This window comes from Rhodamnia argentea, chromosome 8, assembly GCF_020921035.1.
Source record: "Rhodamnia argentea isolate NSW1041297 chromosome 8, ASM2092103v1, whole genome shotgun sequence".
Lineage (NCBI taxonomy): Eukaryota > Viridiplantae > Streptophyta > Magnoliopsida > Myrtales > Myrtaceae > Rhodamnia > Rhodamnia argentea.
The window spans coordinates 22,108,792-22,124,316 of NC_063157.1; the positions used below are offsets into that span (position 1 = coordinate 22,108,792).

The 15,525-nt window shown below is 41.8% G+C and overlaps 2 protein-coding genes across 2 annotated transcripts; one reads left to right on the plus strand and one right to left on the minus strand.

The window, feature by feature from the left end:
• The first annotated feature begins 8,374 nt into the window (after nucleotides 1-8,374).
• Nucleotides 8,375-10,054, plus strand: LOC115748194 (nematode resistance protein-like HSPRO1). The gene has a single exon (XM_030684643.2). It carries the CDS (start codon nucleotides 8,427-8,429, stop codon nucleotides 9,852-9,854), a length of 1,428 nt encoding a protein of 475 aa, XP_030540503.1. The 5' UTR covers nucleotides 8,375-8,426; the 3' UTR covers nucleotides 9,855-10,054.
• Nucleotides 10,055-10,654: 600 nt separating this feature from the next.
• On the minus strand, nucleotides 10,655-11,555 carry LOC125316317. The gene is made up of 2 exons (XM_048284336.1): nucleotides 11,516-11,555; nucleotides 10,655-11,091 (listed from the first exon to the last, which is right to left on the minus strand). Exons 1-2 carry the CDS (start codon nucleotides 11,553-11,555, stop codon nucleotides 10,655-10,657), a joined length of 477 nt encoding a protein of 158 aa, XP_048140293.1.
• Between the last annotated feature and the right edge of the window lie 3,970 nt (nucleotides 11,556-15,525).

The window sequence follows — 15,525 nt, forward strand, 5'->3', positions numbered from 1 at the left end:
CTCTCGCCGGTGCAAAGAAGCCCTAATACAGAATTTGTTTTGACTCTGGTCCCCACGACATGGCAGAAGGGTCAACGGAAACGAAGGTTTATCCGACATCGATCGGAACATCGTATTAAGAAAGGGACACAAGTATGAACACGATCAATTTCCGCGTTAACGCTAAGCATCGCAATCTTTGTCGCCGATGGCTGCACAGCCGTTCTTTATCGTCCTCTCGGGACTCGGTCCGAGGCTTATCTTATCTCAGAGAGGTCAAACATCGGCAGAACAGTGCACAACGGTCGCAATTTTTCACTTGCATCTCCATACCTTTTTTACTCTTTTTTTTTTGTCTAAGAATGGTTTCGAAATGACGCGACCAAATCAAAATCACATATGGTGGCCCCCGAACGAGGATTGCATTTTCCCGGAGTATGATCTCAACTATTAGAATGAATATAAGCTGCAAGTCGAAATAATTACGGTAAAATTACCAAAAAAATTCTAAACATATTTCAGTTATACCAATTCAGGTTATAAATCCTTTTTTTTTCCCATTCAATCCTAAACCTTTGATATTTATACTAATTCAATCCTACCAGCCAATTTTGGCCGGTTGGCCTTGACTTAGAGCTTTTTTTAATAATATTCTTATATTTTTTTAATTTTCTCTTTTCTTGTCTTTTCTTTAGTTTTTTTTTTTCGGGACTTAGCCCAGCAAAGATCGCCAGCCCTAAGTCCGAGGGAAGAAAAAAAAATATAACAAATAACTTATTATAATATATTTTTTTAAAGTCCACGTCAACGAATTTCAACCAAAACCGATCGAATGGATCGAATCAGCATAGATGCAAAAAGTTTGGAACCGAATTGGTAAAAAAATGTTTAGAAAATAATTAACACAATTACAATAGATTTATGACTTATTTTGTAATTCTATTAAATAATTACCAAATCAGTCTTAAACGAATGCACAAATGTCAATTTAATCACAAACTTTCCAATGTTGCCAGTATAATCCTACACTTTTCGGTTGCTATCACAAAATTACTGATTTGACGTGGCCATCCTACGTGGCATTCTAAAATAGACAACTTCACTTGAAACAACATCTTAAGTGGCACTCTAAAGTAGACGGCTTCACTCGAAACAATGTCGCACAAATGTTTAGGATTACATTGACAAAATTGAAAAATGTAGGACTAAATTAGTAATTTTCTCACTGTATGTCTTTGTGGGAGCGCTTTCCGCTTTTATGATTCAAATGATCTACATATATAAATGAGAATCAACAAGAGTGAAAAGGTTTTTTAAACCATATTGTATTGATAGAGAAGATGATTAACTGCACATAATATCTATTCTACTTATTAAAGGGATTATGAAAAAAAAAAATACTAGAATACAATATATGCTTATTTGCTCTTATAACCATCATATCATTCAATTAATTAAAGCGTGACATTCTTTTTTTTATAGTTAAGTCTAGCATAATTATCAGGGTCTGATTTTGTGTATATGTATATATATTAGTATGTTCACATGTTAATTTCTTTAATTTTTGAACGTCATTGACAAAATCTAGTCATGAAAGCAGGTCACCAACCGTCTCCCGTGTAATACTATTAATCTAACTTGAGACAACAAAATGGGCACTATGCTTCTAGATGCACTTCCCAACTTATCTCTCCCCGGTCAAGATGCTGCCGCCTTTGATATCTACATGCTTAACGTCATCTCAACTTCGGATTAGTTTAGAAATATGATTTTTTTAACACTGACATAACTATTACATTGGTTTCCCACAAGCAACCCTAATCCAAAATAACACGTGGAAACATCTATGGGATAAGGTAATCATTGCTAATATTGTATATACCCGGGTTGATTGCCATTGCTCGCTAAAACTATGCCTTCTCCGCGACATTTTATGTGCGATAATTAGACTTGTCAAAATGAATCATAAATTTATTTCTTAACACATATATGATGGGCTAAGTTTTTATACGGGTTTGTTATGTTATATTCAATAAATGATTCATAAATAGGTTTAAACATCATATGGGTGTTAAATGGACCATAAATGAGTTTATAATTTACTCAGACCTAAGCCAACTCCATAAGTCTCTCTTCATTCTTACACTCACTCACTCTGCACTCTTATCTCGGTTTATATACGAGTCATTCCTAAATTTGATTAAACATGGAAGTATTTTATGAACATGAGTCGGGGTATGTGTTGTGTATGAATCGGATCGGGCATCGGCCACTAGATACATTGCATGAAAATATGTAAAACAAACGGATTAAATTGGTCTATTTAGATCGGACCATTTTCAACCTGGCCCAAACTCGACTAGACCCGACCCACTCGTTTAACCAGTGTAGCGGAAATTAAAGGATTTTCATACGGCAAGAGGATTTAATGCTGCTCTCTGTACACGCGAAAATGTTTCTTTTCACGATCGACTTGCAAATTTCTCCCCATGAAACCTTTCTTAAATGGGGAAAAAAAAAAAACCTTCGACCGATGTGAGCTAGCACCTCTATCAGAAGTCTTGAATACTAAACTGATCGGACCGGTCAATCCGGTGCGGTTTTCGAAACCCCGATCACAAGGAGATGGGAGTTTGGATCAAGGTGGAAATAAGGAACCGTGAAGCAAAGCAAAGGGCACTCGTGTCACGGACAATGGGGAACCTTTCACGATGTCGGCACATGGTGCCAAAACCATGTGGTTGAGCAAAACATGAAATCATACGTTTGTAGATTACAAGTTTACAACTCCTAGAATCAATCCTGGACGCATGTATAAAAGTTTTTTCATCCGTCGCCACCACTTCCCGGAAAAAAAAAAGGCAAAAGGTGAAGGAACTTCGTTTGTCGTGTTCGTACAATGCAATCCTTAATTGATTTTTTTTCTTTTTGTTTCGAAGATCCTTAAGTGATCTACTTGTAATAAATATTCGAGTTATTATTGCGTATGTCGACATTAGTGGCCATGTTAGATCACCTTTTTCAGTTGGTAGGTGCGGAATTTTCTTGGAACCGACAATTCATGCTGCCATCCTTTAGATTTTTGTTAAGGAAAAGTAAGAAGAGGTGACCCCTAAGAAAAGATTGAGAGAGAGATGAAGAAGTGCGAATCGTTAACTCCTCCCTAAATGGGATCGGCCACGCAATGTGATTCGTTTGGTTTTCGAAATTCAAACTCATTTTTTCGGAAGAATTTTCAGCCCACGCTCGAGACTTTGACTTAATTCCAAAAGTCACAATCTCCATCCAAAATAGTGCTAGCACGTTAACGTTGACTCGTTTCCTAGAGTCCCTAGTCACAAAAACATCGCTCGATAAAGATACGGGTGTACTCCAAGCATTAAAAAAGTCCAGATTTCCATTAAGAATCCCCGACGCGACTTAGAATGACCAAGTTTTACATCATTCGAACTCCGATCGATCAACCATCCGTGCGCGGGCTCTCTGTCTAATTTCCCAATTCTGTCATTCCGCACACAAGGCAATTTATCTCTTGAACTACGTTAAGTTCGATTTTGTTGGCACCAGAAATCGGCCTAGACTTCAGATAGTCAGAAGGCCCATAAGAGTGGCATGCACATAAAGGGCCTGGAATATATAACATAGGTCGGCGGCTAATAAAGTGTCATGGTCGACACTTGACCAAATGAAACGTTGATGACATCGCAAGATCAGTACGTGATACCAAGGGATAAGCAGAATAGATAAGTCTGAATGTTCAACCGTCCGATGGATAAGAGAGCAATTACCGAAGCCAACCCGAGAACTTAGGGATATAATGTATAAAAGTAACCTCTATCGATGGTTGCAACTTGTACCTCACTATAAATAGTCGAAGACAAAGGCCACAATCAATATCACTTATCAGTTTTACTCCACAATTCACTTTATCTGCTTTACTTTCATTGCATTTGTTAGATTTATCTTAGTTAGCTTAGTTAATTCATGTTTGGAGTAGCCGCAAGAACCTGATAAATCACCAAATCCAAATGCTCCACGCATTTGTTGAAAAATCTTTCGTCATAGAAATTTCCGGCAAAACAAATCTACATATCACTTGCAAGACCATTCTTAGATTATTCTGAGAATGTCGAAATTCGCACCGCTTGTGTATCAAGAAAACTATCCAAAACGTCATAAATCTATTATAGGTTCGCTAATTCAGTCATAAACCTTTTGATTTTATCAATTGAGTCCTAAACCTTTTTCTTTTTTGCCAATTGAGTCCATCCAATTAATTTAGTTGAAAATTGCCGACGTATCGTCGGCTACTGAGATAAGAAATAAAAAGGAAAAAGAAGGAAAAAAATGAACAAAACTAATTAAAAATTCGATAAAATATTAAAATTTTATTAAAAATTATCCACGTCACCACCGACCGTGTCACATAGGATGACCGGTGTCTACGTTCGCGATTTCCGAACAAAATTGATCGGATGGAATTAATTAACAAAATATGAAAATGTTCAAGATTAAATTGCCAAAATTAAAAAGGTTTATGGCTCGACGGGTAAAAACGTAACATGTTTAGGACTTTTTTGACAATTTTCTTTTTCATATCAGTTTTCTATAGGCCAGCTCACCTAAGTTATGTCAAAATTCGTGTTAGCTATGAAGGCATTGTACTAGGTGGATATACAATATGGTTTTGCGATTTCTCATTACTCAGATGCGGTTGATAAAAAAAGTACATCTGACATATATTTAAAAAGTACATATTTTCAAGCATGATAGATTTATCAATTACACGCGATCAATCCGTGCTCTCATCATAAAGTTACACCCGCAGCCCGTTTGCCACTTAATAAATTCGGGACGGGATCATGTGGGAAGGAGCGTGGGGGGCATATGCACTAAAACGCATGTCGGATCAGGGGCATGTCACGTGCTCAGCCGCGTGACCAGCTGGGAGTTGGACTTCATGGGGAAGAAAAGGCAGCCGCCGATTTGGATGCCACCGAGCCGACTCTGGCCCCCACCCCCCCATCAGCGTGCCGACACGTGTCCCACACGATGGCGGTGTGATTGGCTTGGCGCAACATCGGAAGCGGTAAACGCGGTGATTGAGTCCAACTCGGAGAAGCTTCTTATCTTCCGCGGCCGAGTCCATCCTCCTCTCCACAGAATGCACAAGAAACGCTTACTCCGTATGAGTCTGACCGAATTACACATTTATAGTTATTTGCGAATTGTTTATCTATAAATATATTGTAAAAATTCAACACCTTGACATCCGACGTCTATGTTTTTGAAAATCACAGTAGACTTCTCAAACTTTGAACTGTTTGTCAAGTACCTTACAAAACCCGCTACACCCGCGAGAAACATTATCCAAAAAGTTATAAATTTATTACGTTTTAGCAAACACTTTGGCCGGTTTAGTCCTCCGACTAATTTTGATAGGAAATTATTCGCGTGGACATCGCTTCGTGATTGGCGAGGGTCGTGACCCTTACCCACAGCCAACAAGGGCTTTGCAGTCCTCACCCGCCCTCGCTTGTAGCCAAGCCTCGTTCGGTGGCCGACGCCCTTGCATACCCTCAATATTAATAAAATAATAAAAAAATAAAATTTATTTTCATGTCGGTATCGATTGTGCCACTTGGGACGGCCGACATCCACGTCAATAACTTCCTACTAAAATCGATCGGAATGACTGAATTGTCAAAAGGTTTAGGAATAAATTAATCAAATTGTAATAATTTTATGATTTTTTGGATAATTTTCTCAATACCCGCACTAATAGCCGATGCTGATAGGAAAGGCTGCATGAAACACTCACATGAATCAATTTACAAAATTGACGCATCAAGTGACGTGATATTGGAGTATTGGTAATAACCCACTTCTTTAAGGAGCCAATTACGGTATGCTAGATCGTTTTGATACGCTCTTTGACGACTTGTCGGATTAGGACAAAGGTCCAAACATTATCGGAACCCGACTGACGGTAAAGAAGAAATCGTGTTAATCAATTGATGGTTTGAATTCGGATGACCAGAAAAGAAGAGAGGAATATTCAACTCGGAGACCCGGAAAGTAAAACGTTGTTTGGTTTGAGGAACGAGGTAGGCACTAGCCACGCCACTTGGACCCGTTCAAGGTGAACGAGCGAATCCCATTAGCACTAGCACGTGGTGCGGACTCCCCCCTCCGAGATTTCCCCGCCGACTAATGTTTTTGTTTTTTTTTATTTTTGTGGAGGATAAACCACACCAAGATAGGGTCGGACCCACCGCCGGGTTGATCCACGGTTTTTTGATTCGTGGGATTAGACAGGAGGAGGAGATGGGAAAACAGCTCTCGCCATTTTCGAGTGGGCCAATTATTCTCGTGCATGGTGAGCGGAACAGATGATTTTGGTTGGTTTGGGCTAGGCTAGGCCAGGCTAGGCTACGACTACGGTAGGAGTGCGAGTTGACAAGAAAGACACCACGTTGCTATAACCTAATCCAAATCCTGTGAAATATCCGCAAAACATCCTGATAACAAGAGAAAAATACTGGAACGTTATGTATCAAATCAACCGATCAGCTATTTGTTTAAGTTTTTAGAACGGTTAGTAACGATCCCACGATATTTTTTGCATTATATCAAAACAAGAGTCTATCAAGCCTCTCTCTCTTTTTTTTTTTTTTTAAATTCATCTTACACACGAAGTGGAGTGTAAGAATGTTTTAAGCTACACTTTCAATCAAGCTTTAGTGGGATAAATTCGAATCTTGGGAACCATTGGCGTAGCGCAGCCGGAGAAAAGTCTGAACAAGAGAGGGAGACAATTAACGACCACCCAAGTGCTTTTGTAGTTGATTGTGGGCGTAATCATCATCTTTATCCCAAAGAAACAAAGAAGAGCCAATATAAACAGTTCTAAAAACTTGTCGGGTCCCTTTTCCCTGTTTCCATTTTTCTCTTTGGTGCTCTGGGGCTGAACTCTGGAAAGGGAAAGGTGAACAGATTACAGGGGCTCGCCCTCAAAATCCTCCAGCCATCATGCCGCGATTCCAAACTTGCAGATTTTTCACGCCCCACGAGACGGCCAAGGAATCGCATTCAATTTTCCATGGTAGGCTGGTCGGGAAGCAGGGACGCGATTCCGAGTCCCATAATTTGCGCAATCCGACAGCGACAGGAGCAGCAATTGTGGACCTTCAATGCAATTAATCCATAATCGCCACGTTGCTCATTGCATTAGGCACGCCTCATATTTCGACTCCCGCGAAGAAACCTAGAAGAAGTACATTACCACATCTTTTTCGTGGATTCCGATTGCAAAATTTCGAGGCACCAATTCTCGCCAATTCATGACACGGGTTTTTCGAAATTGGAAATATGCTTATCGTATTAAGTAATTAGAAGAGGTGAGAAGAGATTTCCTTTTCATTTTCGTGTTTCGTGTGGTCTTATATGGTATATGAAGGTACAAATAATCGATAACACTCAAAAGATTAGACTCGGATCGAGTTTTTCCCTACAAAATCTACCCAACTTTAATGTCGCAAGACCGATCGATTCACAAATTTCGCTCCTTAATATCAGTAATAGACGATCCGCTCCTATCATCCATGATAATCCACGTCTATATGCCATAAAGGCATAAACGAACAAAAAGAACCAAACGTAAACTAGGCACATGGAAGGCAAAGAAGGTAGGTAAATTGGCAAATGAATACCTCCAACCTAACAAAATTTGTCTTGAAACGATCTGAATTTGTGGGTAAGATGCCATCCTCTCGTTTGTCCTAACAATACTTTCCCAGTACTTTGCCGAAGTCCCAACTACATAAGTCGGCATCTCCCACTAGGATATCCACTGGCCCCATCAAATTATATAAGTTTTCTGACCAACAAAAAAAAGAAAAAAAAGAAAAAAAAAAGAGAGAGATTACAATGACTCCACGTGGCACGGTAACACTGGGCTGTCACGCAGAAAGACACCACAGGGGAGTCGCACCCCATCGACACTACCCCTTTTACTCGAACAAAGACCTAAAAAAAAAGAAAAAGAAAAAAGAAAAAAGAAAACGAAAGGTCCAACTTCAACGGTTCCATGTTCCAACCCCCTGAAATTTCCCAGCTCTATCCCCTTCCAGATACAGACACTCTCCTCCTCGTTAGGTTTTGTGGATAGCTGTTTCGATTCAAATTCTTAAAAGAAAAAAAATGGTCGGATTAAAAATAAATAAATTAAAAACGACGACTTTTTGAGAAATTGGTCGTTCCCGATGCCACCACCAATTTTCCCATTCCACACGCCTTTCTCTCTCTACCACATCATCATCTATCCGCTTTCCCTCTCTATATATACCCTTCTCTATCTCCTCCTCCTCCTCGAGTTTCAAACAACAAAGCCAAGCCAAAACCCACCAGAAGCCTCTGTTTCTCTTTCATCGTTTCACGCTGCGAAAATGGTCGATTTAGATTGGACAGCAAAGAGAGCCACGACAAGTACCTCCGACATGTCCAGGAAGTCGCCCAGGCTCTCCAACAAGCTCCACCTGCTGATCCCCACGCCGTTCCGCGCCGGCTCCGACGTTCCCGCGGCCTCCGACTCCGCTTCCTCCGCTTACGAGTATTACCTGCGGCTCCCCGAGCTGAGGAGGCTATGGGCCCGCAGAGAGTTCCCCGACTGGAAGTCCGAGCCTCTGCTCACGCCGGCCCTGCAGGCGCTCGAGATCACCTTCCGGTTCGTCTCGACCGTCTTGTCCGACCCCAGGCCGTACGCGAACCGGCCCGAGTGGAAGCGCCGGCTCGAGTCGTTGGCCGCGACCCAGATCGGGCTCATAGCGGCCATCATCGAGAACGAGGAGGACGAGGCGGAGACACGCGGCGGCGCCCCGATCGCGGACTTGAGTTCGGGTCTCGGCGTACTGGCCCGCGACGGCAGCTCGGCCGAAGTCTGGCGGCTTCCCGGAGGAGAGGCCGCGGCCACGGTGGTGAGCCGCTCGAGCGAAACCAGCCTGCTGCCCAGGCTGCTGACGTGGCAGACGTCGGAGGACGCGGCGCAGAAGATCCTGTACACCATCGAGTGCGAGATGAGGCGGTGTCCGTACACGCTAGGCCTGGGAGAGCCGAACCTGACGGGCAAGCCGAGCCTGGAATACGACGCCGTTTGCAAGCCGAGCGAGCTTCACTCGCTCAAGAAGAATCCGTACGATCACCAGATCCAGAATCGCGAGAATCAGAACCTCTACACGTCGCACCAAATCCTAGAGTCGTGGATCCAAACATCGAACGAGCTCTTGAATCGCATCGAGGAACGAATCGAGAGCAAGAGCTTCGAGATGGCTGCGACCCACTGTTACTTGCTCGAGAGGACGTGGAAGCTAATGACGGAGATCCAAGACCTTCACCTGTTGATGGATCCGGAGGATTTCCTCCGGCTAAAGAACCAGCTAGACCTCCGGAGCGAGACGGCCGCGTTCTGCTTCCGTTCGAGAGGGCTCGTCGCGATGTCGAGAAAGTGCAGAGACCTGAAGCACAAGGTGCCGTACATCCTCGGCGTCGAGGTGGATCCGACGGGAGGGCCGAGAGTGCAGGAGGCGGCGATGAGGTTATTCAGCGGCGAGAAGATGGCCCAGTACGCGAAGGTCCATCTCCTGCAAGCGTTGCAGGCGATCGAGTCGGCGATGAAGAGGTTCTACTTCGCGTACAGGCAGGTGCTCGTGGTCGCGGTGGGGAGCTTGGAGGCGACGGCGAACCGAGCGGCGATGAGCCTCGAGAGGGACGACTCGCTGAGTCAGATGTTCCTGGAGCCGACGTACTTCCCGAGTTTGGACGCCGCGAAGACGTTCCTGAGTGACTCGTTGAGTCGGGAGCGTAATCCGACGTCGTGACCGATGAGCGAGGGAAGAAAGGTGGAAGGGTTCGCGAGTTTGACTTGGAACGAGACGGTCAACTCGTTCAAACACGTTGTTGCGTCGTCAAAATTTGATTGACTTTTTGTTCCCATAAAAAAAAAAACATTGGTAGAATTCTCTTTTTTTTCTTTTTTGGCATTTGAAATGGGATAGAGATCGATTATTCATTCGTTGTATAATGTTTTTGATAGTAGATTGATTATCGTGCGACTTTTGTTTGTGACAATTGACGAGGTGAGATGTGTAAGAGCTCAGGCTCCTGAAACAATATGTTGTAATACAGCCAATGTAATTTACTCAGTTCCAGCCTTGAAATCTACGTAACGATCGGGTGCCCCTCCAGTATCCGGTCAAGGTGGTTTCTGTTTACCGGCCCGTAAGTCATCTAAGTTCCTGTGACCGAGTCTTTTTGGCACAAAGAAACTGAGCTAAGAGCTGCTCATCTGAGCCCGAGGATTCGGATTTTGCTGTGCTTGGTCGAAATGTGAGCGGAACGAAAGTCCTTACATTAGAAATGGAATATGATACAAATAGTCTTTGAATTTTGGCCCATTTAATGCGCAGTGTCGTCCCCGAACCTTTAATTTGTTCAATGTGATATTTGAACTTTTGATACATGATCAATTTAGTTTTCGGGCTGTTGTCTCCAAACTTGAATCAATGAAAGGATAATACTAAATTTTTCATATAGTATAGAGACTAGATTTAACATTTACAAAAAGTTCGGGGATTGCGTTGAACAAATTAAAAATTCGGGTATGGCATTACATATTTGCCTAAAGTTCATGATCACATTGGTTCTTGTCAACAGAAGCCGCCGCTGCCACCATTGGCTTGACCACTTCTTCTTCTTCTTCTTGATTTTGAGTAAAGGCGACATTTTTCCATTCTTGATCTTGAAGACGAGACTCTTTGGCGGCTTCTCCTTGCGCAACAGTGACCTCAAAGACTGCTGCTTCATCTTCTCCACTTTTGAAACCAAAGTTCAGATTCAGAGGAGAGCCTTTTTTCACAGGTTTGATGATCTGGCTCGGGTGGTGGAAGGTGGAAGAAGCGAAAATGGCGGCGATAATGAAATTGAGGAGGATGTACATGTAAGGTGGGGACAGGAAGGCCTTGATGGAGCTCCAGAAGCTGGGGACAGTGGAGATGAGGAAGGTCGATGTGTATGGGATCACTGCAATCTTGAACAGGATTAGGCAGGACCCAATCCCTACACAGATTAGTGCTATCTTGATAGCCCAGATCGTGGTCTCAAATATCGTAGCCCTTTCCTGCGATCATTTCCTATGTGGATCAACCATTCTTTTAGTCTTAATAACAATAGATGTCGATGCTATTGAAACAGTGGTTTTCTCGAAAAATTCAAAACCAAAGTGAAGCAAAGGGTATTGGGAATCTTCAAGATTCTTGATGTAAGAAAAAGATAAGAGGGAGGGAGGTTCAAGAGATTCCGATGAAAAAGCATTTGGAAATCTGCTCGCCACCACCGTCTGGTTTTAGCAACGAGAAAGCATTTAAATGCCCTAAGACAGCTTTAAAAGCCGCCATTTTCCCCGGAAAATTCATCAACTCCAAACACTACGGGTCGACTTACCAAACAAGGGTAGGAAGACAAAAGAGAATTCCTCACAGACCAAACACAGACAGAGTGTCTTTAACTGATGAAACGGACATATTCCAGCCAATCCAGATAGAGAGAGAGAAAGAGAGGTCGTAAACCTTAACGACAACCTCTGCCGTGTCTGCACTGCAAGCAAGTTCAAAATTCTTGGGCAGGGAGGGACAAAGGACAAGAATCCTCCAAAAACAATATAAGGAGGAGATTCCTCGCAAAGGCAAAGGAAAACAAAAAGAAGCGAATGGAGATTCAGGAGAAGAAAGAAGATGAACTAATGCAACATGCAGAGGCAAAGCAAGAACATATCAGCAGCAACTTTATACGCCCTATGTTCTTGTCCTCTCCAAAATCAACCAGTCCTGCAGAACCCGTACGACACCAAACACCTCAAGACACACACTGAGATGAGGCGGTGTCCGTACACATTGAAAAATTTTAAAAAAATTAGAAACAAACATTGCATACTAAGTCAAAGTTCAAGGTTCATTTATCTAAATTATCTCCCTCGCCAAAAATGTTTTCTCACATGTTTAGTGCCAAGAGATAAAGCCTTATTTTTTCCTTGGAAATTGTCATGCGAGGCACACGCACCTTCTCCAAGGACAATGAATTCGCACGAGGGGTCGGCTAATTTTCGACTCATCGAGTTGGAATGAGCGATCACCGTACTGGAAAATTATGTGTTGCATGGCTTAACCATGCTTCTACTCTATAGCGATTTAGAAAGACATAAAGCGAACATGAGGAGCTAATCTTTGCATGAATAACAAGAAAAGCGTAACTATCGAGTCTATCATGGACTAAATTAGGATGCACCATGCGGAAGCTACTTCGCCTGTGTAATCTGGGCTGGTCTTAAACTCTCAATGGCGGACCTAAGGCCGGGCTAGCTCTCATAGTAGAGATGATCATCAATGATGAGTAGACCTATCAAAATGGGTTGTAAACTCATTACTTAACTTATATACGATGTATTGAGTTGTTATATAGGTTAATTATATTTAATAAATGAGTCACAAATGGGTTTAAATATAATATAAGTGTTAAACGTGTTGTAAATGAGTTTACAAATTATTTAGACCCAACCCACCTCTATGACCCTCTATCCAATATGCATTATCTTTGGTCCTCACTCAATCTCGCACGCATTCACTCCCATACTCTAACCTCAATTTAGGTACGAGCTTTCCTAAATTTAATTAAAAATGAAATTAATTTAGAGATATGAGTTTGGTCGAGTATGCGTCGTTAGATTTGCGTTCCAATAAATGGGTCTATTTGGGTCGGACCATTTATAACCCAACTCACAATTCAACTCGACCCATCCACATGACAGGTCTGATCACGGGCAACAAATTTGGGCCGATCTAGGAAGGATCTTCGGCCCCGCCTGCTGATCACCACTTCTTCGAAGGCATTTTCCGAATAGGCTTGCCTAAGCAAGTTAGAAGTTCTGCACCTACTTTGGTGGACTGGCACTGAACAAAATATGGGCTTGAAGTTACGGCCCGTTTCTTCAACGTCTCTCCAAAAGCACCCACGTTTTTCTATTCGCTCGTCCGCGGAATCGCCAACCCAAATGCTTATACAACATTCGTGAGCCATCGCTCTACATGTGGCCATCTTTTGATGCCTCGGCTTCGATTTTGCAATTTCGACTTTCCATATTGGGTCGGGTCTTATTTTTGTAGTTGGCCCACACGAACTAGGGATTACGAACTATTACATTTTGGGCATTTCGTTCTCTTTAAATACGGAGAAATGATGCAAATGATCTCCGAACTTTGGCTCAATGCGCAATGTAAGCCATAGAATATTAATTTGTTCGATGTGATCCCTGAACTACAGGTACATGCTTTGTATAGTCATTCCGTCATATGCTCAAACTTCAAATCATACGTCACTTGATGACGTGGATTACTATATGCTGAGTTGAAACTTTTAAAATGATAAGGTAACATATCCATCTTTTTATCCATAAGCAAAAATTAAAACCATGGCGTTAACATGTCCATCGGAATTTAATGGCGTGAATCATCGTATAGGGATTTGAGATTGAATATCTTACAAGGAGAAGATACCTCTACAGCCCAGGCCCATACAGATGGCGTACTCTCCTCAATCTTTGGTACATCTCCTGTTTCTAAAATCTCCAACTGCTTGTCGTAAGTTTGGGATAATTACCTAAAAAGTTTATAAGTCTATGATTTAAATGCAATTAAGTCATAATCCTTTTCATTTGATCGATTTAGTGAACCTTTTGAGAATCTGCCAACATAGTCTTTACGGCCAATTTTGGTCAAGAGTCGCTATTATGGACGCCGGCTGTACTATGTGGCAAGGCCGATACCGGTGTGGATAATTTTCGTAAAATTTTAAATAATATTTCTAATTTTTTTCATTTTTTTATTTTTCTGATTGTGGCTGTCGAGGGCCGGCAATACTCACCGGCATTGGGCGAGGGCATCACGACCTTTACGGCTCCGGGCAAGGCTCTCGGCCCCTCGTTGTGGCCGGTGAGGGCTCCCGACCCTCGCTTGTGCCCAAGGACCTCAGCCAGCCACCAACGAGGCGGTGGACGGGCAGAGGGAAATAAGGAAAAAAGATAAAAAGAAAAAGGAAAGGGAAAAAATAAAATAAAATAAGCACAAAAAATTATTAAAAACTTATAAAAATTGTCTACGTTAACGTTGGTAGTGCCACATAGAACGGCCGATATCCGCGTCAGTATTTTTCAGCTAAAAAAACTAAAATAGGCAAATCGTTAAAATATTTATGATTAAATTGATCAAATTCAAAGGTCTATAATCAAATTGACATGGACCTTTTTTTTTAGTAATTCTCCCTCGTAAGTTTTGTCGGTAGACTTCAAATTGGGCTAAATTTCACTTCTCTCTCGAATCCGCACGTAGTCCAAGACTCCGAGCACACTCATCTCGAGTATTGGCTATTGGAACGAGGGAAATTAGGTCTTTTAAAAGTTGAGATCGCAAAAATTAGTAGTATGTGCACGTCAAGAGGGTCTCTTTCGTGATCATTCATTTTTTCCTACCGTTCCATTTCGGGAAGAATCATCCCGAATGGCATCCCTAGACAATCGACCAAAAGTTGCTTACCCGACAAGTCAATTTGTGAAAAACAACATAGCGAGAAATTACTCGACAAGTCATCGATCGATATGACAAAGTGAGGGCACCTTCCGAGCGACATTTGCATCTTCAATGTTACGCTCGAAAATCGACATTTGCTTAACATCGAATACTTGCAATCATTAATATGTACATATACATATAATTTATTTTCCTGAATTTTCGAAACTATAATGATATAATTTGGGAAAGCAAAAAATATATATATATTATCTCGAGCTCTCCCAGGGACAGCTTTCATGGCCGCAAGGAATCATAGGGTTTAACCACTACTTGCGTAAGCAAATTTATATTAATACAGTTTCTCTTTTTTATTAAATACTTAAAAAAAAAATATTGCCGCGGTTCATTTCACCAACCTACTTCCACTATAGTCTACAGCAAAAAACACAGAACGATTTCCCCTTTTAACTTATAGCTTACGTCCATATTCTCATTCCCTCGCCAAGCATGTGATCCACCCCGTACTTGGAAAACTCTCTCTCTCTCTCTCTCTCTCTATTTGAATTTGAATTTGAATTTGAATTTGAATTTGAATTTCATCTGCATTTAATACTTTTCTGTTTGCCAGGCGGAATTTTCAATCACGGTCACAATTCGTGGGCTACGGAAATGTGGCATGCGTTGGGTGTCAAATGTGGTGTACTTATGAATCATGGGGTTTATTAATTTTCCGTAAACATTAGGGCAAAAAACAAACCCAAAAAACCTATCAAACTATGTTCACCATGTCACTTTACCCTAAACTTTATTCTTCGATACTAAAAATCCCAAATTTGTACATACGTGACGGTTTTACTCTCTGTCAAAGTTCGATTAATGAGGAATGTTAAAAATCTACTTACAAGGACGCTGGAAAGCAAATGTCGTCGACATG

Excerpts from the sequence above, each read along its gene's own strand:
- LOC115748194 (XM_030684643.2), top strand. The coding sequence starts at position 8,427 with ATGGTCGATTTAGATTGGACAGCAAAGAGAGCCACGACAAGTACCTCC.
- LOC125316317 (XM_048284336.1), bottom strand. The coding sequence starts at position 11,555 with ATGTCCGTTTCATCAGTTAAAGACACTCTGTCTGTGTTTG. Across the intron at positions 11,092-11,515 it reads AGACACTCTGTCTGTGTTTG|GGATTGGGTCCTGCCTAATC; the intron begins GTCTGTGAGGAA and ends TAATCTGTGTAG.